The 23,590-nt window shown below is 56.3% G+C and overlaps 7 protein-coding genes across 7 annotated transcripts in view; 3 read left to right on the top strand and 4 right to left on the bottom strand.

The window, feature by feature from the left end:
• The window catches only part of PTSG_08218 (BTAF1 protein), a 12,803-nt gene extending 6,506 nt beyond the window's left edge, over positions 1-6,297 (bottom strand). The window contains exons 1-17 of the mRNA XM_004991185.1: positions 5,948-6,297; positions 5,323-5,630; positions 5,031-5,147; positions 4,668-4,806; positions 4,288-4,372; positions 3,976-4,090; positions 3,630-3,732; positions 3,230-3,376; positions 2,844-2,922; positions 2,525-2,595; positions 2,171-2,321; positions 1,781-1,890; positions 1,479-1,568; positions 1,139-1,234; positions 697-908; positions 406-520; positions 69-191 (exon numbers count right to left, since the gene is read on the bottom strand). Of these exons, the coding sequence (XP_004991242.1) occupies positions 69-191; positions 406-520; positions 697-908; positions 1,139-1,234; positions 1,479-1,568; positions 1,781-1,890; positions 2,171-2,321; positions 2,525-2,595; positions 2,844-2,922; positions 3,230-3,376; positions 3,630-3,732; positions 3,976-4,090; positions 4,288-4,372; positions 4,668-4,806; positions 5,031-5,147; positions 5,323-5,630; positions 5,948-6,172 (2,286 nt within the window). The 5' untranslated portion in view covers positions 6,173-6,297. The remainder of the gene's footprint in view (positions 1-68; positions 192-405; positions 521-696; positions 909-1,138; positions 1,235-1,478; positions 1,569-1,780; positions 1,891-2,170; positions 2,322-2,524; positions 2,596-2,843; positions 2,923-3,229; positions 3,377-3,629; positions 3,733-3,975; positions 4,091-4,287; positions 4,373-4,667; positions 4,807-5,030; positions 5,148-5,322; positions 5,631-5,947) is intronic.
• A 17-nt stretch (positions 6,298-6,314) lies between these two features.
• Positions 6,315-7,502, top strand: PTSG_08217 (uncharacterized protein). Its single transcript, XM_004991184.1, has 3 exons — positions 6,315-6,647; positions 6,879-6,962; positions 7,143-7,502. Exons 1-3 carry the CDS (start codon positions 6,524-6,526, stop codon positions 7,196-7,198), a joined length of 264 nt encoding a protein of 87 aa, XP_004991241.1. The 5' UTR covers positions 6,315-6,523; the 3' UTR covers positions 7,199-7,502.
• Positions 7,401-12,190, bottom strand: PTSG_08216 (uncharacterized protein). The gene is made up of 12 exons (XM_004991183.1): positions 11,921-12,190; positions 11,677-11,756; positions 11,215-11,418; positions 10,883-10,952; positions 10,523-10,711; positions 10,149-10,216; positions 9,790-9,853; positions 9,522-9,564; positions 9,246-9,302; positions 8,776-8,870; positions 8,452-8,522; positions 7,401-8,203 (listed from the first exon to the last, which is right to left on the bottom strand). Exons 1-12 carry the CDS (start codon positions 12,179-12,181, stop codon positions 7,711-7,713), a joined length of 1,695 nt encoding a protein of 564 aa, XP_004991240.1. The 5' UTR covers positions 12,182-12,190; the 3' UTR covers positions 7,401-7,710.
• On the top strand, positions 12,165-15,350 carry PTSG_08215 (uncharacterized protein). The gene is made up of 9 exons (XM_004991182.1): positions 12,165-12,406; positions 12,717-13,113; positions 13,372-13,436; positions 13,593-13,641; positions 13,842-13,918; positions 14,071-14,172; positions 14,400-14,555; positions 14,712-14,791; positions 15,019-15,350. Exons 1-9 carry the CDS (start codon positions 12,242-12,244, stop codon positions 15,161-15,163), a joined length of 1,236 nt encoding a protein of 411 aa, XP_004991239.1. The 5' UTR covers positions 12,165-12,241; the 3' UTR covers positions 15,164-15,350.
• Positions 15,276-16,149, bottom strand: PTSG_08214 (uncharacterized protein; the record flags this gene model as incomplete). Its single annotated transcript, XM_004991181.1, has 2 exons — positions 15,276-15,858; positions 16,063-16,149. The coding sequence occupies 2 exons, from the start codon at positions 16,147-16,149 to the stop codon at positions 15,421-15,423; spliced, it is 525 nt and encodes a 174-aa protein (XP_004991238.1). The 3' UTR covers positions 15,276-15,420.
• A 239-nt stretch (positions 16,150-16,388) lies between these two features.
• On the bottom strand, positions 16,389-18,902 carry PTSG_08213 (uncharacterized protein; the record flags this gene model as incomplete). Its single annotated transcript, XM_004991180.1, has 3 exons — positions 17,008-18,902; positions 16,726-16,947; positions 16,389-16,637 (listed from the first exon to the last, which is right to left on the bottom strand). Exons 1-3 carry the CDS (start codon positions 18,835-18,837, stop codon positions 16,389-16,391), a joined length of 2,301 nt encoding a protein of 766 aa, XP_004991237.1. The 5' UTR covers positions 18,838-18,902.
• Positions 18,903-19,207: 305 nt separating this feature from the next.
• On the top strand, positions 19,208-23,526 carry PTSG_08212 (uncharacterized protein; the record flags this gene model as incomplete). Its single annotated transcript, XM_004991179.1, has 11 exons — positions 19,208-19,216; positions 19,563-19,574; positions 19,772-20,054; positions 20,431-20,562; positions 20,728-20,785; positions 21,041-21,149; positions 21,301-21,413; positions 21,681-22,783; positions 22,939-23,030; positions 23,156-23,220; positions 23,433-23,526. The coding sequence occupies 11 exons, from the start codon at positions 19,208-19,210 to the stop codon at positions 23,524-23,526; spliced, it is 2,070 nt and encodes a 689-aa protein (XP_004991236.1).
• Between the last annotated feature and the right edge of the window lie 64 nt (positions 23,527-23,590).

Genomic DNA, 23,590 nt, shown 5'->3' with positions numbered 1-23,590 from the left:
CACACACACACACACACACACACACACACACACACACACACACACACACACACACACACACATGAAACCTTGTCTGAGTCGGCAAATGTGGTGCGGGCGTGCGTGGCCCAGGACGTGACGATGACGCCCCCGAGTAAGCGGCGAACAGAGGATGGCGCAGTGCCTTTCTTGCGCGCATCAGCCTGCAGCATCTGCAGACGCGAAGAGGGGTGCAAGTGGCGCAGGCAGGCAGACGTTGGGAGAGGAAGAGGAGGGAGTGAGCTCAGGAACGGTTTGGCGAACGATGAAGAGCGCAAGAAACGTGCATCCACACGTGTCGATCCACGACAGATGCAAGCGCAAACAGGCGAGAGCACACCCTCAAAAAACAAGCAAGCGGGGCCAGGAGCATGTGCGTCCACACACCTGGAACGTGAGGTTTGCGAGGGTCTTTGGCATCTCGCCCGTGCACGTCCACTTGGCTGTGAGCTGACCAAGAGCAGCAGCAGCACTGTACCGCGCACGCATCAACACGTACTCGCTGGATTCGGGGATGGGAGGGGGTTGAGTGCATTTGGGATGAGTGATGTGAGAACACGTGTGTGAGGATGCGCATGCAAGCACAGCTCTCAGCTGTGAGAGACACACTTCATCATTTCCGCCACACAGCCCACAACAAACACGCAACCACGCACAAACACAGCCGAAAGGACTGACTCGTGGGACAAGGGCTGGTCGCCTGCGAGGTAGATGTTCTCGGGCCCGCCGTCCGACACAACCGACGATCCATCCGCAGACGTCACAATCACGCCGCCGCCGCCGCCACCGCCGCCATGGCCTGCGCGCACGAGGTACGCCTTGGTGATGGGGGTGTTCTGGGCGGTCATGAGCAGGCGGAAGAAGTTCAGCAGCTGCGTGTTGGGCAGCGCCTGCACGCGTCAAGCAGCAGAGGAAAGGGGTACGTGAGTGAGTAAGTGTGTGTGTGTGTGTGTGTGTTGTGTGTGTGTGTGTGTTGTGTGTGTGTGTGTGTGTGTGTGTTGTAGTAGTAGTCGTAGTAGTAGTAGTTGTAGCAGTCGTAATGGTGGTTGTGAGTGGAAATGTGTGAGACACGGCGGGTTTGAGCGCGGCAGTAAATCCAACGCGGAATGGCCTGCCTTACCTTTGCCACCTGCGCTGGTGTTGCGTGTGTGAGGCAGGCCATCCACACGCCCTTGGACGCTTCAAGCACGTCACCGTCATCCTCAAGCAGCAGATTCTGCTCACATGCATTCAAGGAGGATGTGGTGATTGTCGTGCGTGATATGAGTGTAAATGGCACAGGAGTAGAAACATCACACACTCACAAACAGGTGCAAAACACGAACCCACAAAGACAAACACCCCATCACGCACACACGCACACTCGCACACACGCACACACGCACACACGCACACACGCACACACACGACACCAAGCATCAGGACCATGGCTGCAGACAGCAAAGCAAGCTGCTGCGCACCTGAAACGTATGGACGAGGGCATGTGGAAGAACAACCTCAAAAAACGACTGCACACTCGCCCGCGCCGCCGCTTCAACAATCTCACGCGTCTGTGGTGGCGCCAGCACAAACGATGGTGGGCGAGTGAGAACTGTGTTGACGAAATGTCTTCTTGGCGCGCACACACACACGCACACACACACACACACGCATATACACGCACACACACACACACACGCATATACACGCACACACACACACGCATATACACGCACACACACACACACACACACACACACACACGCTCCGCCAGGCTCAATACCGCGTGGAGGACGGTGGTGCGGATGGCGGTGCGCGGGTGGCGGAAAAACGCCCACAGGCGATTCATGAGGTCCTCAAGGGCGACACCGCCCGTGTGCGTGTGCGAGATGGCTGAGGAGGAGTGGAGGCAGAAAAAGAACGAGCAGATTGTGAGTGGTTGGTTGCTGCATGAGACGGGGCCTTTGTGGAGGTCACTGAAGAATCCCATGATGGTTCACACTACACACCACACATGCACACACGAAACACGCGCACGCATACACACACACACACACGCACACACACACGAAACACGCGCACGCATACACGCACACACACGCACGCACACACACACACACACACGCACACACACACACGCACACACGCACACACACACGAAACACGCGCACACATTCTGGGTTCTGCGCTGTGAGGTGGTTGAGGAGGCGGGCGAGGAGTTTCAAGATGCTACCGGCCGAAGCGGACAAATCGTCCAGCTCAGGCAGCGCGTCCCACAGCAGCGTCACAATCGTCTTGATCGTGTCGGGGGCATGTGCGACCACCTGCCCGCAAGTGTGTGTGTGTGTGTGTGTGTGTGTGTGTGTGTGTGTGTGTGTGTGTGTGTGTGTGTGTGTGTCAGAGTGCTGTGGGAACAGGCGACATCAACCGCTCCCTCAGATCAAGCAAGAAACCTAAAAGAACTGTCATTCGTCACCGCAAGCACATTACCACCCTCACCGCCATCACCCCCTTCTCATAACCGCACGTGGTCTGCCATGGGAATCATGGTGTCGGCGGCGGCTGCGCGGACATCGTCCACATCTCGCTCCTGCAGCCCTGTGTGGGGGTGGCCGTGAAGGTGAAGGTGAAGGTGAAGGTGAGGGTGTGAGTATGACGAGAGAGTGTGTGCATGTGTGTGTGTGTGTGTGTGTGTGAGAGAGAGAGAGAAGGAGTGTGTGTGTGTGTGTGAAAGAGAGAAGGAGAATGTGTGTGAGAGGGAGTGTGACAGCAAAGAGTAGCGCAAAGCAGACGGCAGCCACAGGTTGAGCAAATGGATGCCGTGTGCTGTGGAGGGAGCAAGGGACCTTGGAGCATGACGGGGAGAAGGTCTGGCAGCAGCGACACGACCAGATCATCCCGCACCGCAGCAAAGTACTTTACGCCCTGCACATACACATACACACACACATATATATGCACACAAAGTGGTGACGGAGGTGTTGGTGATGATGATGGTGAGCTTGAAGCGGATGGGGCGGGCGGCAAGGCCAAACGTTCCATCACAACAACACACGCACACACACATACGCACACACATACACGCACACACACACACACACTCTCTCTCTCTCTCGCTCAAACGCAATCACACAATCACACAGACACGTATTGGCAACAACAAGCAGGCGACAAGGACATCGTAGCTCCTCCCCCACCCTCTTTTCCCATCTTCCTCTCCTCAGCTACGCACCAGGAGGCCGCCGTGTCGCACCTCCCAGTCATGCTGCTGCTCCAGCCGCAACAGCAGCATCAGCACACGCCGCACAGAGGCCGCGCTCATGTGTTTAACAACAGCGCCCAGCGCCTGCGCTGCCATCTCCCGCACCGGCGCGACAGCCTTTTGTGTGTGGGGGGGGGAGCCAGTGGTGAGTGGTGGTGAGTGGTGGTGAGTGGTGGTGAGTGGTGGTGAGTGGTGGTGAATTGAAGCGGGGCAGGTGTGTACGACGTGAAGTGAAGTTGAGTGGAGGACGCGTGAAGCCGCTGAATGCCATCACACGCCCACGCGAACCAGTTGCGTTTGCACCGTCTTCCATTCTCCACCTCATCACACAAACCTCCGCACACATAAGCACACGAGCGCGCGTGCTGACCTGTGTTGAGCTGAAGTCTCCGAATCTGTCGAGAGCGAGGACGCAGATGAGGCGGATGGCCATGTCCTCCAGCCAGCGCGAATTGTGCCGCGATTGCGTCGCCCTGAGACATGCGGGGAAGGGGGAGAGGTACATGTGTTGGCAAAGGTCATTGCTTGATGGTGAAGTGATGGAATAAGTGAATGACCATGACGTGGTGTGCACGTGCAGTCACATGTGCAATCCAGCCTGCTTCGAGACAGCCACCACGACAACAACAGCAACAACAACAACAACAACAACAACAACAACAACAACAACAACAGCAACAGCAACAGCAACATGGGCAAGAGGGCGGCTGGCGTACGCAGTGTCCGAGTGCTGGATGATGCCGGCGGTTGCGCCGTGTCTGCTGATGAGCTCGCGCAGGCCAACAGCGGCGCCGTGGCGGATGCCCCAGTCAGGATCAAACAGGTCGTTGCCTGGTGGCCCAAGGGACAAGGGGAGGGGCGACATAAGTAGGGGATTGGCGTGGATACATTGAGAACGCGAGAATGTTTGGGTGCACGCACATCCTCTCATATTCACGCACAAACACACACACACACACGCACAAACACACACATACATATGCTAAATACACACACACACACACAAATACACTGCAGTCTGTACGTACACATCTCCTCGCATCTGGCCTGGAAGGGCCATTCGTCCGCGTTTGCAAACACAGCGTCAGCGTCAATCTTGGTCTCAACGACCACCTGTCGTGGCACGAGGGAGGGAGGGGGCATAGAAACACGCAGTGACGTCGTTTCCATGAGAACATGTGCCATGACTGATCATCAAACACACGAATAAACGCACGCAAGCACACACGCACATATCATACGCACATACACACTCACTCACACTCACTCACACTCATTCACACGCACATACACACTCACTCGCACTCACACACACTCACACACGCATGCATGCACACTCACTCACACTCACACTCACAGTCACTCACACACGCACACGCATGCATGCACATGTTCACCCAGACCACACCTTGTCCTTGTCTGCCTGCTCCGTGAGCATGGCCTTGCTGCTCTTGGACGAGGACGAAGCCGATGATGCTGACGCGTCCCTGCCCGTGTACACCGATTGCTTGGGCGCCTTCTTCTGCTGCTTCTTCTTCCGCTTCATGCTGCAGCCAACACAGCGCGAGAGAGCACGAGCACAGGCAGTCCAGTGAACCCCACAGCCGCATACATACACACACGCACATCGCACACTGCAAACTCACTGTAATCACACGCGAGTTACACATGATCATGATCAACCACACCACCAAGAACACATGCACAAGATCATCAACCATACACCCAAACAACCGCGCAACCGCAGCCTCAATTGCATGTGTGCACGCACGCGTTGATTTGCCGGGCGCTGAGCCCGCGAAGGGAGTCTGCCACGCGCTGTGACGCCGCCGCATCCTTTGGCTCCACCTTTGCCCGCTTCGTCGGTTGCGCCATCAGATCCTCCTCGCTGCAGTATGCGTGTGTGTGTGCGTGTGTGTGTGTGTGTGTGTTTTGTACGTCGCGTACGGGTGAATTTGTGTGTATGTGTGTGTATGCGTGTGTGAATGTGAATGTGTACATCATCTGCTCGTGCAGCCCTGATGCCAACCACCACCGCTTCGACACTGATGCAACTGCCTGACCTGACGAGGTCCTCGACCTTAACGCCGCCACCACCGCCGCCGACGTCGTCACCGCTGCCGCCCATGGACTGCCGCAGCTGCTTTGTCAGGTTCTCGCGCTGTCGGATGAGTCGCTGGCGCGGGCTGAGGTGCTTGAGCTCGTCATCCTCAAGGTACTCCAGACCCGAGCTGCCAAGCAGCCGGGGGCCGTGCTCCAGGATAAACTCGAGGTCAAAGGTCTCAAACGACAGCATGCGCTCAAAGCCTTCCAGTACGTGTGCCTGTTCCTCAGCACCGGCATCGTCTTTGTCCGCCAGCTTTGGTTCCCACTTGAGTCAGAGAAAGGGAAGCAAGGAACAGGGTGGCAGAAAACAAAGCACAGCAGCCCGGTCAGCGCTCGCCACAAAAAAAAAGTATGTGACGCACGAACAAGCTACGATGCACACGCACGCACTCACTCACTGAACACAAACATGCTCATCCACACGCACTCCCTCGACACTCGACACGCACACGCACACACACACACACATGCTCATCCACACGCACTCCCTCGACACTCGACACTCGACACGCACACACACACACACACACACACACACACACACACACACACACACACACACACACACGCGCGCGCGCGCACCTGGTTGACGTTGTCGGCGATGGACCTAAACGCCATGCCCGCAGCGACGCGGGTCTCAAACGACTTGGAGCGCAGGAAGTTGTGCACCCTGCACATGAGCTGCTGCAAGTCGTGCGGGTGCAGGCGCACCAGCGCGCCAATCTCCTTGGCCGCCATCTCGCGATGCGCACGCGTGCTGCCCGTGTCCAGCAGCACGAGCAGCCGGTCCAACCGTGTCTTCCCCATTTTACACGTCGGGTCGTGTGTCGAGCGCCCTTATAGCTACGCTTTGCCACCACGATGAGTATGACGAACGTGTTGTTGAGCAGAAGGGTCGTCGTCCACAAGCACAGCAAGTGTGCTTGTTTGCCTTGATTTGCCGAAAATTATTTACTTCACCGCAACTCTTCCATAACTGCTGCTGGTTTGGTGGACCGCCAACAACGCACAAACCAAACTCCCTTCCTTGCTTGCGAGCCTTTCTTCCTTCCTTGCTGTGCTTGCTTCCTTTCCTTCCTTTCTTCTTTGCTTGTTTGCTTCACTTGCTGTTGGCTTGCTTGACTGTTTCTGTCTCTATCTGTTTGTGGTTGGCGCATCATGTTTATGCTTGGGTCGCTGTTTGAGGCGGCGTTGTTGTTAGTCAACGCTGTCGCCATCCTTCAAGACACAACCCCGAGTTTGCACGAAGGGAGGCCGCCAGTCAAACGATTCCTTGCAAAGAGTGAGTCCTGTGTGTGCGTGCGTGCGTGCGTGCGTGTGTTTGTGCGTGCGTGTGTGCGTGTGTGTGTGTGTGTTTGTGTGCGTGCGTGTGTGTGTGTGTGTTGTGATTGTTTGCTATGTGCTTTTTTTTTGCTTTGTGTGTGTGTGTGCCGCTTGTTTGCTGCTCTCTGGTTTGTTCCAGCACACCAGTCGTGCTGACGGCACATGCAACACATTCACGATGCAACTGCAGTGGGATGGACGCATGCTGAGGACGAAACAAGCGTCAAGGGAAAGATTATCACCATGATTAACGCCGTCAGAACACTCATGAGATGTAAGTACAACGCTGATGTCACGGCAGGTGTACCATGCCGTGTGTGTGTGTGTGTGTGTGTGTGTGGTGTGGGTGTGGGTGTGGGTGTGTTTGTGCGTGTGTCCCGTAACTTGCAAGTGTTTTTGTCACCATCATACAGCACTCACTTCTTCGCTCCTCCTCTTGTCCCACCCCTGGCAGTGCCTTTGATCTTCGTCAACTTGCTTGTTGCGGTGTACCTCATTCTCGCTGGTTAAGTGGGCGCTTCCGCTGATGCAAGCTACGCGATTCAGTAAAATTGGAGCAACGATGGCGTCGCTGTTACACGCGCTTGCGCTGCTCCACTGGCGATTGTGGCAACCAACTTGCTGATGTATTTGTTGATCATGTACTCGGATACATGCAATGCCCCGTGGCTGCTCTCTTGGGCTGATTGCTTTGTTTGCTCGATGGAATGGGCTGGTTTGTTGGGTTCGTTGATGTGCATTGGTTTGTTTGATATGCACAGAGACTTGAGGCATGAACGTGTAAGTAAAAGACAGCAATGAAGCAAGGCAGAAGAACAAGACGTCAATATCGAAACTAGAAGCAGCCCACAAGAAAACAAAGGTGGGACAGGAAGTGACTGGGCACGCAAGACACGCAACAGCTTAACAGCAGCCGTCACACAACGCCATCGCACCGCTGCAAGCCATGCTCGCATACCCCATGTGTGTGTGTGTGTGTGTGTGTGTGTGTGTGTGTGTGTGTGTGCACGCGCGCGTGTGCACTATTGGAACATCTCCTCTTCCTCCATGCAGTCCTCCTCATCCTCTTCATCCCCAATGTCGAGATCCTCAAAGCCGTCAACGGACTCGGCGCCATCCGCATCATCGTCATCCTCGTCATTGGTGGCGGGGGTGGCGGGCGGTGGTGCAACTTGCTCCTGCTCCTGCTGCTGCTGCTGCTCCTGCTGCTGCTTTGCCTCCTCTTGCTGCTGTTCCTCGTCTTGCAGTTCTTCCTCCTGTTGCTCTGGTTGCGTTGGCGTGGTGTCTTCGCTGCTGTTGGCCTTCTCTTCCGCAGTGTTCTTGGCGTTCTCATCACCATCACCATCACCATCACCATCACCATCACCATCATCATCACCATCATCATCGCCAACACCATCATCTTCGTCGTCACCGTCTAGGGAGGAGTCGATGTCGCTGAGGGAGTCTGGCTCGTCAGGGTTGGCCGCCTGCGCTACGCACTTGCTGCACCCGCACTCAAACAGATACCCGCGTCTGCAGCGTGCAGGGAGGGGATGGGGATGGGTTGGATGGTTGGATTGGGGGGGGGGGTGGGATGGGTGGAGCGGGTGAGCACGGAACTCAACGACAACAACAGACGGGCGCACACGACACGAGCAGCTGCTGCTGTTCGCGTATGTTCATGTACATGCGCACGCAAATGCACTCAGAGAGTGTAGCGGCATGATGATCATCACCACCACCATTACCACCACCACCATTGCCATCACCATTGCCATCACCTGAGTTCGTCCCAGCGGTCGTTTCTGCTGGCGGAGAGAAGCTGGTCGTCAAGATACGAAATAAACACCTCCTAATGGTGGCGGTGGTGGTGATGGTGTTGTTGTTGGCGGTGAGAAGAAGAGCGATAACTGTTGGTGGTGCTGTGGGTGGTGCTGTGGGTGGTGCTGTAGGGAACGAGCAGTGCAGTGACAATCAGCGCCTCCCAGCAGTCAACAATTTCAACCCTGCACACAACCAGCACTGCAACAATAACAACAAACACTTCACCACCACAACTACAACCAACAAATTACGACTACAACAGCGAGCTAATCCCACCGCACCTCGCCCTTTGCAATGGCCGTTGTTGCGACGACCTCCACGGTGCAGTCGCCATATTTGAACTGGCACTCCGCATTCGCCTCGCAGCTGTGGTTGCCTGCAAGCAAGGGCATTGGTAGTGACAACAGGGCGTGAGAAGGTGATGCAACGATATGATGATGATGATGATGATGATGATGATGATGATGATGATGATGATGATGATGATGATGTGTGTGTGTGTGTTTGCGTGTGTGTGTGTGTTTGCGTGTGTGTGTGTGTGTGTGTGTTCGCGTGTGTGTGTGTGTGTTTGCGTGTGTGTGTGTGTGTGTGTTCGCGTGTATGTGTGTGTGTGTGTGCGTGCGTGTGTGTGTGTGTGTGTGTGTGTGTGTGCACGCGCGCTTTTGTGCAGTACAGCTAAGCATGTCACAGCACAGCTAAGCGTATCACGGTACAGGACGCAGCAAGCTCCATGTATTGCCATCAGACGTACATGCGCTCTGGTGGAAGAAGATTCCCGTTCCCTCCGCGTCCAGAAACTCGCCGCTGTCTGCTCGCACACATGCATTATGCACATGGAGCGATCATGGTGAGCGGTTCGACAAGAGAGATACGTGGCCTTGAGCGAGACAGACGAAATAGTCACGTCAAACCTTCTGTGCATACATGTGTGTGCATGTGCGCGCATGTGTGTGCGTGTGTGTGTGTGTATGTGTGTGTGTCCGTCTGTCTGCCTGTCCGTGTGTGTGCTTCAATGCAGTGCACTCACGCTCAAACATGACTTCGTAGACATTGTCCATGAAGTCGCTCGCCTGAACCAACGTTACCGCCACAACCGGGCACATGCAAGAGCATGAAGTGAGCGAGCGAACAGGGAAGTGCAGCGAGCACCTCATGACAATCAGTAACGACCACACAACCTTGTCACCAATCCACCACCCGATGTACCATCATCATCATCATCATCATCATCATCATCATCATCATCATCATCATCATCATCATCATCATCATCATCATCATGCTGTGGTCGTCACCTCCTGGCGCTCGTCATCGGAAATGGACGCCTGCGCAAGCGCAATATCGTACTGCGACACAGAACTGCACCAGAGAGAGAGAGACGCGCACGAAGGAATAGGTGAGTTGAACCACGCAAACCAGTCAGCCACGTGGTATCAGGCAAAGCGCACATGCGCAAACACACGATCGTGCGTATGTGCTGAAGATTCTTGCTGCTCCCCTGTCTCTCTTCCGTTAACACACACGCACACACACAGACATTTCACACACACACACAGACATTTCACACACACACACACACACTCGCACACACTCTCTTCACACCGCACTTCACTTTGCTCCCCCCCCTCCCAATCGCCCAGCGTTGACGGCTGACCTTGACCCGATGCCGAGGGAGTTGAGGCCAAGCAGCGCCCACAGCTCAAGATACCTCTCCGTCGCCCACTGCGACGCACACACACACACACACACACACATGGACGCAAATGTAAGGGGTGCGCAGTGATGTTAAGGGGAGAACAAACAAGAGAAGGCATGAGTATGTGGTTCCGTTGCCGTATTTCTGCACATCCTCACATTCATACGTGCATACTAACACGCGCATACAAGCACCAACACACACACACACACACACACACACACACACACACACACACACACAAATACACACACACACAAATACACACAAATACACACACGTACACAAATACACACAAATACACACACGTACACAAACACATTGCTACACACCTGCATGGCGAGGCCGATGTCGTGCTTGTCCGACCAGGAGTTGACAATGTCGATGATAAACGGCTGCATAGCGTGCACATGGTCGACGTGTGGCGGATCAAGCAGCTTGTGCGTGTGCATTTTCCCGCCAATCTCGGCCTTGGTGTGATGGCACAGCACGTCCAGTGCCTTTAGCGTCGTCGTGTCGCCCTGCCAACGCCGTGACAAGTCGAGGACGCAGAGAGAGGTGATTGGTCGGGGCTCGCGCACATGCGGGCTAACACACACACGCACACACACGCACACACACACACACACACACTCTCTCTCTCTCACACACACACACGCACGCACGCACACACTCAAACCCCTGTTGCTTACGCTGACGAGCTGTGCGAGGAGCCGGACAATGAGCATGGCAGACGTCGTCTCCGGCGGCGTGTGCACTTGCCTGCAGTTGAGGCCATCACATGACACGCGCACACAATGGATGAGTATGTCAGTTGTTGGTCAACGGACAGCAGTGCTATCATGTGGTGCTGAGGAAATGGTGTTACATATGTGTGTGTGTGTGTATGCGCGCGTGTGGCGACACTGCGCTTGACAAGCAGGAAGCAAGTAAAGCATGCAGACGTGCAGACGTGCAGATGCCATCGCATGCGCAGCGGGGGACATTGTACGAGAAAAGACAACTTCAACGAATACGGGCGTACATCCAGGCCTCTTCCAGGGCGGTGAGCAGGGCGGCGCGTTGGGGGTCGCCGGGACAGAGGACCTTGTGGTGCAGCTGCCATGCCTTGTCACGGCATGCCTCATTGCAATACACCTCCTCGCACTGCGTGCAAGTCACGCGTTCCCGGCCGTTGTTTGGGCACAGCTCGGGGTGCGGCAGCTTCACGTCTTGCCCAGCAAGGCGGCTATCCAATGGGCGTTGTGTCCCAAGCAAGCAAGAAAAAGACAGTCGTGGCAAAACCAAGGTGTGTGGGCCATGAATACAGGACCAATGCAAGTTCATTGCGGATGTGTGTGTGTGCATGCGTGTGCGTGTATGTGTGCGTGTGCGTGCATGCAGAAGTTGATGGTTAGGAAGACAACAGAAAGCTGTCGTGAACATCATGCAACAAACACGCTGAACTAAATGGGGTGATGTCGTGAGTGAAATGAGCACAACTCACGTGGCCATTGCCTCTGCAGACTCGAGGGAGCGAAGGCAGTGCGAGCACGCAACATAGCCACACTTGCGATTCCAGGAAAACTGCCCAGCAAACACACACACACACACGCACACACACACACACACACGACAGACATAGCGCGCATGTGTGTGAGGAGCGTCAAGACGTGACTTGGCATCGAAACGCGCCACGTACGAAAGAGCGTCGTCACTGGCACATGCAGTGTCGACACAAGTTGGCTCACCTGCGCACACACGAAAGGCGTGTCCTTCAGAACAACGTCGCCGACAATGTAGTCCTTGTCAGCCACCAGCCGCCGTTCCGTCATGGTGCTTGTGTAAACAATTGGCACAACGCGACGCTGCTCAGTGCAACCGAGAGTCGAAGACGGTGTGCTGTGTGCTGTGCTGTGTGCTTCCACGTGCCTGCTTGTTGCTTGTGCTTGTTTGTGTTTTGCTCCTTGCGGGCTTTTTACCAACGCCAGCTGAGTGTGTGGTAAATTCATGGACCGAGTTGGTAAAATCACTGAGCACGTTGGCAAAACCATCGCAGCAGTGCATGCAGGATGGCGGACGGTGACAAGATGCAGGAGCAGGTGGTGCGACGGCTGTTTCGAGCCTGGGACCTGGATGGAAACGGCTCCTTGTCGCACACGGAGGTGAAGCGAGCCATCCGCGCGCACCCGGCGTTGCGCAAGCACATCACAAAGGAAGTTGGACCGCACTGGCAGGTAAGATGTTCAAGACACGCATGTAGTGTATGTGTGTGTGTCTGTGTGTGCGTGTGCGTATGTGTGTGTGAGTGTGTCTGTGTGTGTCTGTGTGTGTATGTGTGTGTCTGTGTGTGTCTGTGTGTGTCTGTGTGTGTGTTGTGTGTGTGTGTGTATGTGTCTGCCTGTGTACGCACTTGTGTACATGTGTGCTTCGTACTGTCCTGCAGCCCCTTGGTGTCACCGTTTGCCGTCGCCTTCGACCTACCTTCTTCGCCACCTGCGTGCCACCACCTTCTGCCGCTCATATGTGTGGTCTTCAATTCTACAGCAATTGTTTGATGACTTGGACACGAACCATGATGGCATGATTGAGGAGCAAGAGCTGGCGGACTTCTTCCGCAAGCACGGCTTCAGCATCCCACTCACACTGGTGGAGGACGTCATCAAATCAACCGAACAGCAACAACAACAACAGCAGCAGCAACAACAACAACAAGGGCAACAAGAGCCACGAGAGTCAGCTGCGACGCCTGCAGCCGCCACAATGAGCGCGCCACAGCAGCAGCAACAGCAGCAGCAGCAGCAGCAACAGCAGCAGCAGCAGCAACAGCAGCCTCAAGACGAATCGACCGTACATCAACAACTATTGCAAGAGGCGTCTGCCATCCTGTCACGAACTCCACGGGATGGCTCGACACAGCTCACCCTCTACCAGCAACCACCAGGTGTGTGTGTGTGTGTGTGTGTCTGTGTGTCTGTGTGTGTGTGTGTCTGTGTGTGTGTGTGTGTCTGTGTGTCTGTGTGTGTGTGTGTGTCTGTCTGTCTGTCTGTCTGTGTCTGTCTCTTTGTGTGTGTCTTTGTGTCTGTGCATGTGTGTCTGACTTCGTGCACATGCCTGTCCCTCTGTGTTTTGTTTCTTGTCTGCCCGTCTCTGCCTCGCTGTTTGCTTTGCCTCACACGCCTTCCCTCTCCTTTCGTCACAGCCTGGGGTGTGTGCTCCAGTTCCCCTGTGAGCATCGCAATCCAATCCTTTTGCACCTTCCACCAGGTACAGCCAACGTGCCTCCTTGTTGTGTGTGTGTGTGTGTGCTCGTTGTGCGCACGTGACTTGAACGTTGTCTTCATCCATCGCCATCACCACCACCGCGGCAACCATCCCTCACGCTTTCTGCCTCCCCCCACCCATCAATATCCTCCAACGCAGATCCCGTTCCAAGTCGTCAACACAACCAACACCGCCATGTCCACACGAGGTGTGGTGCCCAAGCATGTGAATGCATCACGCTCCCATCGTTTTCTTTTTTCGCGTATGCCCGTTCTTCGCCTTATTCATATCTTCCTCTTGCTCCTCGCCTCCACCAATCAACCACGAACTTAAAACACCAACCACTCACCCCCAACCCCTCCACTCCCTTCCTTCCTCCGTGTCACCTGACACCGCCTGCTGCTGCAGACGTGCTGCCACTTCTTCGTGTCGGCGCGGACCGCGTGCTGGAGACACCAGAGGCCATCTTCCAGCACCTCAGCAAAGTGCGTACGTGCGTGTGTGTGTGGGGGGGGTACTGGAAAGAAGGGAGTGCTCTTTGTGTATGACATTACGCGCACACAATGTGGAGGCACTGTCATGCGCGCACACTTTCGCACATGCTCACATTCACATGCACATTCACCACCACCAACAGCTATCAGATGCAAATGACACTAACGGCAGCAGCGGTGGCGATGAAACGAGTGCGGACGTGAGCGCATATCTCGCCCTCGTCCTGCCGCTCTTCAACATCGCGGTAAGGACACACACGCACGTACACGCACACACATGCACATACACACACACACACACACACACACACACACACACACTCTCTCTCTCTCTCTCTCTCTCTCTCTCTCTCTCTCTCTCTCTCTCTCTCGCACACACACTCTCGCACACACGCACGCACATGCACACTGGTTCATGCAGCGCTCACGATGTGCGCTTGTGCCGTGTGGCAACTGCGTTGCTGCTCCACAGGAAACACTGGTGTGGGAGGAGGCCGGCAACCGGGTGGCTGTTGGGCAGGATGAGCTGTGCACATATCCGTGGCCGCTGCAGGTGCTGCTGGCGTGGCGCAGAAGAGTCGCCGCACGCACCGCCGCACACACGCGCAGGCAATTCCAGCCCGCTGACGTCAGTAGTGTTACGAGAGAGAGAGTGTGTGTGTGTGTGTGGGTGGGTGCGTGTGTGTGTGTGTGTGTGTGTGGGTGTGTGGGTGTGGGTGCGTGTTGCATGCGTGCAGTTGCTTCCACGGTCTTGACACACGAACCGCTGCCCATCGCTGTTCAGGTTGAGCAGGAGATTGACGACATCTTCTGCGCTGTGAGCGCAAAGCTCGCCACATGCGCCCCGCACATCGTCGCAAACAGGTGGCGTGCCCAAGCTACTGTCGTTCGCTGGTAATGCTGGTGGTGCTGGTGCCGGTGATGGTGCTGGTGCTGGTATTGGGAGTGGTGACAAGATGCTGGTGCTGGTGCTGGTGGTATTGGGGGTGGTGGTGGTGAAGAGATGTGCGTAATGTTATGTAACACCAACGCTGACCGCATTCCCATCTCACACCACGTCCCCACGCGCGCCTGCTTGGACACACCAACAGGTTTACGTTTGTGGATGCGGTTGTGTATGGGGTGCTGGCGTGGGCGCTGCACGCACCGCTGGCCGTCAACCCGTTCAAGTCGCGACTTGAGCGCTTCCCGGTCCTCCTCTCCTTCTACCACGAACTCCAACGCATCCTCGATTGAACGGGGGAGCGACGTGTGTGTGTGGGGGGGGGGTGTCTGTGTGTGTCTGTCTATGTCTGTGTGTGTATCTGTGTGTGTCTGCGTGTGTGTGTCCGTCCATCTGTCCGCCTGTCTGTCATTTTGTTCTTTAATGTGGCTGCATGCTGCTTGTGATGTTCACTTGACAAGCCAATACACAACTTCGCCATCGTTTATTGCAAAGAACTACAGCACCACCAGTTGGTTACACCTCCACCACCACCACCACCACTGACTCATCAGCAGTACAGCTGCACCAGCCACTGGTTTGCGGCCTCCAGGGCCCCTGTCAGCGCTTGCTGCGCACACGCCAACACCTCCACCCCGCCCTGCCACGGATCAGGATCATGCGGTGCAAGGTCGCTTCCCAGCTGCCGTTCCTGCTGCTGGTTGTGGTTGTGGCAGCGTGGTTGTTGCACTGGCTCTGATGTCTGAGATGATGTTGGCGCAGGAGTGGTGGTGGCCGTTGTGGTGGTCGCCCTGCCCGTTGTTGCTGCTGCTGCTGTTGCTGCTGCTGCTGTTGTTGTGGTGGTGGTGGTGGTGGGGGTAATGACACCTGGCTGACGGCGTGACGATTGCGATGGAGGAGCTTTGATCCACTTGACCATGTCCTCCAGAAAGGAGATGAATGCCGTGCCCCACACCTCGTCTGTGTCGCTGTCGAGCGTTGAGGCAACCTGAACAGCGCACACCAATCACGACACCAGCGGGCAACATCAGCATGCAGCCATCATGACATGAGTGCATCTTCACACACGCACACGTGCCCGCTCACACACACACACGCACACACGCACACGTGCCCGCTCACACACTCACACACACACACGCACACACACACACGCACACACACACACACGCACACACACACACACATGTACCTGGGCTGCGAGCAGGGAGAACCAGAGCAAGAGGTCTGGCTGCGCCGGTGCTACAACAGCCTTGAGATGTATCGCCAGCGCAGCCATGTCCCGCGATGATGCAGGTGATGTGAACGGAAGGAACGCGCGCACACAGCACGCCTTCCACGCTGCGCGCCACCAACACACGTCCACGCTCCCACCGTCATCAGCTGCTGCTGTTGCTGTTGCACATTTGCCTCCCCCACCACGAACACCACCATCACCACCACCACCACGAACACCACCATCACCACGATCACCACGACCTCCTCCCTCAGTGGCATCCCCCGCGACCAGCCCGGCCATCACGGCGACAACGGCGCCAAAATCCGCCGCTGCTGCGATGCGATCCAGAGTCTGCAGCACTGTAGTCGAACCGTCTTCATGTACGTGCTGGCACTGCTCTGCTGCTGCTGCTGCTGCTGCTGCTGTGGTTTCTCCTCTCTCTGCTGTCTCTTCTGCTGTGCAGGCTGCTGTGCCTTCGGCTGTTTCTCGTGTGCTTCGTGCTGCCAAAGTCGCCTCAGTCGCCACACAGCCAGATGCACGGAGCACAGCTGCGAACAACACCGCATACGCGTTGTGTGCCCCCTTGTGCTGTTGACGCTGCGTGTGTATGTGCAGCAACGCTGCAATTGCCCGCACCTCCACCTCCACCTCCACACACGCCATCGCCACCACGCGCTGTCCACCAAGCATCCTCAACTCCTGCGCAACCGCCTGCAGCCCACCATGCACATGCACCTGCTGCTGCTGCTGCTGCTGCTGCTGCATAAACGGGATGCGTGCCACCATATGGTGTCGCGGACGGCTGTAGATGAGATGGGCGGATGGCGGGCAGGCGGAGAGACGCGCAGTAGCAGATGGCTGTGATGACCGTGCCAGAAACGATGATGATGATGATGATGATGATGATGGTCGTGGCACTGGTGATGAGGACGGTGGCTGCGCCGGCCCAGACTGCTGTGTGGTGCACGTGGTGGCGTGCAGGGATGTGAGGAGAATGGAGATTCCCACGCGAGTGATGACGCTGAGATGTGACGACGCCACCAGCTGCAGCAACGTGTCATGCACGCGAAGAAGCAGCGCCGTCGATTGCCCACACGCGCGCACCATCAGCATCCGTTGCGCCCGGGTGTGCATGGATGCGAACACTGGCAGCGCCAGCGCCGTACAGCTGCCCCTGCTTGACGCTGTGCCATGTGCATGTGCTGGCGCCTGTGATGCCAGGTCGGGCGCGTGTGCAGATGCGCGTGTGCGCTGCGGCTCGCGGAGGGCTCGCTGCGCCGTGCCCCCTTTGTGCGGCTGGACTATGGTGCGCAGCGTGTGGAAGAGAGCGTCTGCCAAGAGGGCGTCGCTGGACAGCCAGAGCGATGCGGCCGCGGGTGCCGGTATTGTGGCAAGATCAACCCCACACTGCATCTGCAGGGCCTGACCAAATGCCAGGGGAAGGCCATGGCGTGCACACCCTTGGTGGCGTGGGTCGTGTTGGTCGTGTTGGTGGTGGTCCCGTCGATGATCGCGCTGTTGCTCCTGACGCTCCTGACGCTCCTGACGATGGTGATGCTGGCGATGGTGATGGTAAGGAGAGGCATCATCGGCGCTGATTGCCTGATGACCTGCCAAGGTGGAGTGGCGGGACTGTGCCTTGAGTTGAGCGAGGACAGAAGATATGCTGCGGCTGTGGCTGGTGAAACCGCTCAAGCCAGTGCTTGTTGCTGTTGTTGCTGCTGCTGCTGCTGATGATGCTGCTACGTCATAGCGAGGCTGACGGTGGTGACGGCCGCTTGTGCGTGGCCGCTTGGCTGGAGGGGCACCACCTTCCTCGCTGTTCCAGGTCTTGCACGAGCAAAGCGGAGCACGTGCAAGGACAGCTGCAACGGCAATGGCTAGGGCGCGCGTGTGTCGTGGGTGCTGGTGCCTCATCTCCGGGGTGATTGGATCCACAATGGAGGCCACATGCTCCCAAACACACTGGGCACCAGGTATCCTCATCATGCTGCTGCCGCTGCCGCTGTTGTCGATGCTGAGAGACGTGGGCCACATCACACTCCCTGCCACATCGTTGTTGAAAAGCCCCACGGCACGCTGCCTTTCCTGCTGATATCGCTGCTGTTGTTGGTGCAGGAGGGTTTTGAGGACACGCAGCCTGTCTGCTGCCAGCTGGACGTTCTCTGGCATGCGAGTTGGCGGCTTTGGGCTTCGCAGGGTGGATTGTGGCCCCGCATCGCCACTGACAGCAGCAACCACGGTCTGGTGCAGAGCGATTCCACTCGGTTGTCCATTGGCGGATCTTCTTGCTGCAGCTGTGGTTGCAGTTGTGGCTGTGGTTGCAGTTGTGGCTGTGGTTGCAGTTGTGGCTGTTGGCGTGCTCAGGAGCAAGTGGGGTGGACACGATGCTGGTGCGTGCTGAAGCAGGTGCAAGCACCACTCGTGGGCAGCAGCATGCTCATCGTCCAGCGTTTTTGGGATGGCGTGCAGGCTGCCAAAGGCGACAACGCACTTGAAGACGAGCGGCAGCAGCTGCCGTGACCTGGCTACCACAGTGCTGCCCATCAGCACCTCCAAAAACGCGCCAAAGGATGGCAGCAGCCTCAGGGTGTGCAGGGGCCCGCTGCTTGCCTGAATCACATGATACACCTCCTCCAGCAACAGCTTTAGCCGACGCGCGTGCTGCACAACTGCCACTTCCACGTCCCCATCCACACTTGCCCACGCGGCCACCGCATCCCGCAGCCCAGCAACATCCTCCTCCATCCTTCCATCTGCACTGCAGCGAGAGCGCGCGAGCGCAAGTCGTCGTCGTCGTTTGTGGTTGTTGCCTTCCCTTCATCAATGCTGCGACTGAATTCAGTCGCCAGCATAACCCCATACACGCGTGCTGCGCCAACGTTGTTTTGTTGGTTGGTTGGATGGGAACGAATGGGCGCGCAACTGCTGTGCTTCCCATTGTCTTGGTTGTGGTCTGGTGAGACTGTTCTTGTAGCTTTCGCTTTGCAGCCTGCTCCCTGTGCGGCCTCCTCCCTTGTGGTCGCTTCACCATTGCTTCCTCTTCTTCTTGATCTCCCCGTGCTCTCCTGGCCATCTGTCTGGTGGCCGTCGTTCCTCACCCATCATCATCATCATCATGGACGAGGTAAGCAACAGAAGGGTTCTAAGGGTTGTGAGAGTGTGTGTATGTGTGAGTGTGTTCGTGTGTGTGTGTGTGTGTGTGTGTGTGTGTGTGTGTGTGTGTGTGTGTGTGTGTGTGTGTGTTTGTGTGTGTGTGCGAGTGTGTGTGTGTGTGTGTGTGTTTGTGTGTGTGCGAGTCAGCGCGCGGTCCCAACGTTGCAACACAATCATCACATCACCTCTGTTCTCGCTTCCTTTGCTTTCGTGATTGTCACCAACCCCCCCCCCCCTTGCAAACACGCCTGCTCACACTGCACTGCCCTGTATGCGTGTGGTTTATGTGCTCAATTATGTCTGTCTGTGCCAACAAGGAACCAAAGGAGGTGTGTGCACAACAAATCCTGATGATCACGCCTCATGTCACGGCACACCACAGCGCTCACACGCGCGTGCGCAAACACACACACACACACAAGACACATATGCGCGCCAACGCACATGCACACTACGCCTTGAATGCCACTTCCCACGCCTTGAATGCTCACCAACATATGTTTCACATTCTCACACACGTGCGCAGATGCACTTGCATGACGTGCTCGAGGCCTGTTGTATATGCTCGGTGCGGGGCAAGCCGCTAAGCAAACGCCCGTGCTGCTCAAAGCCCATGTGTGTGGAGTGCATGGAGCTGTACCTCAAGAAGAATGGCACCAAGACAGGGAAAAGCAACGTCGTGGCCGGGTGCCCGCATTGCCGCGAGAAAATCACATTCACAGACGGCCACGTGCCCAAGGATCACTATCTCACCGACGCGGCGCAACAGCTTGCCACCGTCAGCGACCTTGTCGAAGGCGAATATCAATGTGAGTTTGTGGAAAGGGATCTTGTTGTTGTTGTTGTTGCTGCTGCTGTTGTTGTTGCTGCTGTTGTTGTTGTTGTTGCTGTTGTTGTTGTTGTTGTTGCTGCTGCTGTTGTTGTTGCTGCTGTTGTTGTTGTTGTTGTTGTTGTTGCTGCTGCTGTTGTTGTTGCTGTTGTTGTTGCTGCTGTTGTTGTTGTTGTTGTTGTTGTTGTTATGGTCGTTCTCTCTTCTTCTGTTTTCGCTTCACCTTGGCGCCTCATGCCGCCACCTTGTTGGCATCACACTCACACTCCGACGGCTTCCTTCTCCGCCTCATCGTATGGCATCGCCTTGTGTGCCTCCACACACACACACACGCGCGCGCGCACACACACACACAGATGATGTGACGAAGTGCCGACTCTGCCACTCGCCAGCCACGGCATTGGCGCTGTTGCGTGACGGCAGTTGGACTGCTCCATTTTGCACAGCCTGCCTGAGCAAACGCAGTGACAATGTCGTTCCCACGGCAGGTGCGTGCCTTTTCCTTTGTCTGTTTTTTGTTTTTTGTTTTTCACACAGCGCGTGCCCATGGCACACAAGCTTCCGCTTTGCATGCGCCACGTGCCTCTCACAAACGCATGCTGCCTGCACTGCCACATATTGGTGTCCTGCTTGCTTGGCGAACGAACGCGCAGAGGTGGCAACGATCCTGCGACGAAGGCTAACCGAGCGCATCGCTTCTTTGGAGAAACTGTATGTCCTGGATGTCATCGCCCCTCAACAAACACACACGCACGCACATATTAGTGCTCTTGCTGTTGTGGCTGAGCATCCTTACTCTTCAACGCTCGTGTTGCGGTGTCGCATCAATAAACACTCCCCACTCGCTCCTCCATCACCCATTCGACATGCGCTTGGGCTGCTGTTGTTCTTCTTTCCTCCTTGCCTCACCTCTGCCCACTGCATCATCCTGGCTGTGCCATCTTGCTGCTTCTGCTGCCGATGCAGGAGCAAGGCCATCGCCAGCGGCTCCCATGGTTCCCACACACACCTCATCTCCGAGCCCAAACGCATCGCGGATCAGCTCTTGGCATCAACGCACCAGCGCCTCAACAAGGTGCTGTGCGTGTGCACCCCCAATGTCAAGGGACCGACCCCATTCATTGGATCTGCATCCCTTGCACCCTTGCTCTCCACACCCCCCTCCCCTGTCCGTCACCTTCCCATCACTACATAACTTCCCCCAAACTTCTGCGCGTGCGCTGCAGTTCAACGCTGCGCTTGAGGAACGGCGCCAGCGGCTGAAGACCGAATACGACAACGCCGCCCACGCCGCGCAGCAAGCCAGCGACGACATCAAGCAGCACGTCGCCAGAATACGGTGCGCGTGAAATGTGTTGGTGTGCGCATGTGTTTGTTTGTGTGTGTGTGTGGGTGTGGGTGTGGGTGTGGGTGTGGGTGTGGGTGTGGGTGTGCATGTGCGTGCGTGAGAGTGAGAGGGAATGTGAGTGAGAGAACTTGTGAAGGTGAGAGAAGGAGGAATAGCGGTGAGCACTGCACGTTGGATGGTGCTGACAACAACACCACCCATTCGCACAAAATACCTCACGCACACACCACCTCCGCCACCACTTCAACCGACGTGCAGGGAGAGTGTGAAGAGCAGGCTGGACCCACGGAGTGTCATGACGCTTGAAGAGTTTGGTCAGCGCAAGGCGGCGCTGGAGCAGGAGATTGAGAAGGAAAAGGACGAGCACCTTTCCAAACTGGGTCGAGAAGTGCCCTCGGCTGCAACCACGACCTACCCCACCCTCCCCGCCGGCGTCCCGCGGCTGCTCGACGTGCACATTGGCAACACCTGCGTGTCCTTTGCGCGTATTATGAGCCGTGCGCTGGAACGACAACACGCGCGCGTGGTCGATGTGCTGCCAGCAGACGCCAGCGACACCGTTCGAGCCACCCGCAAGAACATGTGGTCCTCCGCAGCCCTGCGAGGAGGGCCAGCACAAGCACGCGCATCTTCACTTCACCACCACATGGTGAAGGACGAGTCGGATGACGACGAAGACGACAGTCACGACCTGGACGAAGGCAACGATAATGACAATGACGAGGAAGTAGAAAAGGAAGTTGTCATCGACGATGATGATGATGATGATGATGACGATGGGGACGGCACACCAGCACAGCACAGCACCCACATATTGCGGCCAAAGGCAAGACGAAAACGAACCAGTGGTAACGATAGTGATGACAGCGACGACGCTTTCCCCAGCCTGATGCGGCCGAGCACGCTCAGGGATGCTGCCAACGATGACGAAGACACAGATCACGGGGTGGAAGACGATCTAGATACAGGTCGTAACGGTGCACAGATGACCTCTGCGAGGCCGCTTCGTGGTGCTCGCTCTTCCTCCTCGTTATCTCTGTCATCGTCATCGTTGGCATCATCTTCGTCGCACAGGCGGGCTGCGGTTCGTGCTGGTGTGACGGTGCCGAAGCGACGCGCGAGCGAGGCCGGGTCAGAGGGGCTCAGTGACAATGACGGGGCGGCTGGCGGTGACACCGATGCAGCTGATGTGGAGGTGGAGGGACGAAGAAAGAAGCCACGAAGACAGCAGACAGAAGACGTTGACTTGGAGGACGTGCCGCTGGATCGGCGCGGAAAGCCCGTGCTGACGAGCCAGATGCTGAAATCCCTCCTCTCTGTGGAGCCAGACCCCATTGAAAAGCTGTGCGAGCTCTTCCCTGGTACGCATGCGGGTTGTGTGTGTGTGTGTGTGTGTGCAACATGGAGAAATAGGAGCCAGGTGTCGTGTGCAGAGAATGGTTTTCTGCTGTTTGGAATCACACATGAGACCGCTCACACCTTGTGCTGCTGTTGTTGCTTGGCTTGGTTGTTGTAGGCGTTGGCGCGGAGTTTTGGAGAAAGAACAAGCCCAAGAGGAAAAACACATATTCAAAACGTGTCATTGCGATGGCTCGAGAACGCTGCGCGGTACGCATGCCTTCACGTGCTTGTGTGTGTGTGTGTGTGTGTGTGTGTGTGTGTGTGTGAAAGCTGAGATGTAAAAGCGCCAAACTCACCTTGCTTCTTACTTGCTCCTGTGTCGAAATTATCAGCCTCGTGTGTTCCAGTTCCATGAGATAGACGGCACCGTCATTGCCACAGCAGAGTGTCCCACTCGGTACTGCATGCATGCATGTGTGTATGTGTGTGTTGTGTGTTGTGAACGAGCCTGCCCATCACTAGGCTACGAGCATTTCCCAAACCACCACCACCACCACCATCAACAACAAAATCAACGAAAACACAAACGTGCTGCTGTTAGCATAGTGCAGAAGAAGAGAGTAGCTCACTCTCACCTTTCCTCGCCTCCGTGTGTGTGTGTTTGTGCAGGGAGGGGGTTGAGAGCTTTCGCTATCAACACCCAGTCACCGTGGACGCGACGGAAGCGCAAGTGAAGGCGCACTTTGCCCAACAGCGCAGCTGAAATCTCGTGATGGATGTGGAAGAGTTGTGGATGCAGTAGCAAATTTTCGGCTCACCGCGGAACA

This window comes from Salpingoeca rosetta, assembly GCF_000188695.1.
Source record: "Salpingoeca rosetta unplaced genomic scaffold supercont1.21, whole genome shotgun sequence".
Classification (NCBI taxonomy): domain Eukaryota; class Choanoflagellata; order Craspedida; family Salpingoecidae; genus Salpingoeca; species Salpingoeca rosetta.
The sequence above is the reverse complement of the archived record's forward strand: the minus strand, read 5'-3'. Positions and strand labels throughout refer to the sequence as shown.

Excerpts from the sequence above, each read along its gene's own strand:
- PTSG_08217 (XM_004991184.1), top strand. The coding sequence starts at position 6,524 with ATGTTTATGCTTGGGTCGCTGTTTGAGGCGGCGTTGTTGTTAGTCAAC. Across the intron at positions 6,648-6,878 it reads CAAACGATTCCTTGCAAAGA|TGGGATGGACGCATGCTGAG; the intron begins GTGAGTCCTGTG and ends ATGCAACTGCAG. Across the intron at positions 6,963-7,142 it reads CGTCAGAACACTCATGAGAT|TGCCTTTGATCTTCGTCAAC; the intron begins GTAAGTACAACG and ends CACCCCTGGCAG.
- PTSG_08216 (XM_004991183.1), bottom strand. The coding sequence starts at position 12,181 with ATGAATTTACCACACACTCAGCTGGCGTTGGTAAAAAGCCCGCAAGGA. Across the intron at positions 8,523-8,775 it reads CGGCCATTGCAAAGGGCGAG|GAGGTGTTTATTTCGTATCT; the intron begins GTGCGGTGGGAT and ends CGCCACCATTAG. Across the intron at positions 8,204-8,451 it reads GACCGCTGGGACGAACTCAG|ACGCGGGTATCTGTTTGAGT; the intron begins GTGATGGCAATG and ends TGCACGCTGCAG.
- PTSG_08215 (XM_004991182.1), top strand. The coding sequence starts at position 12,242 with ATGGCGGACGGTGACAAGATGCAGGAGCAGGTGGTGCGACGGCTGTTT. Across the intron at positions 12,407-12,716 it reads AAGTTGGACCGCACTGGCAG|CAATTGTTTGATGACTTGGA; the intron begins GTAAGATGTTCA and ends TCAATTCTACAG. Across the intron at positions 13,919-14,070 it reads TCTTCCAGCACCTCAGCAAA|CTATCAGATGCAAATGACAC; the intron begins GTGCGTACGTGC and ends CACCACCAACAG.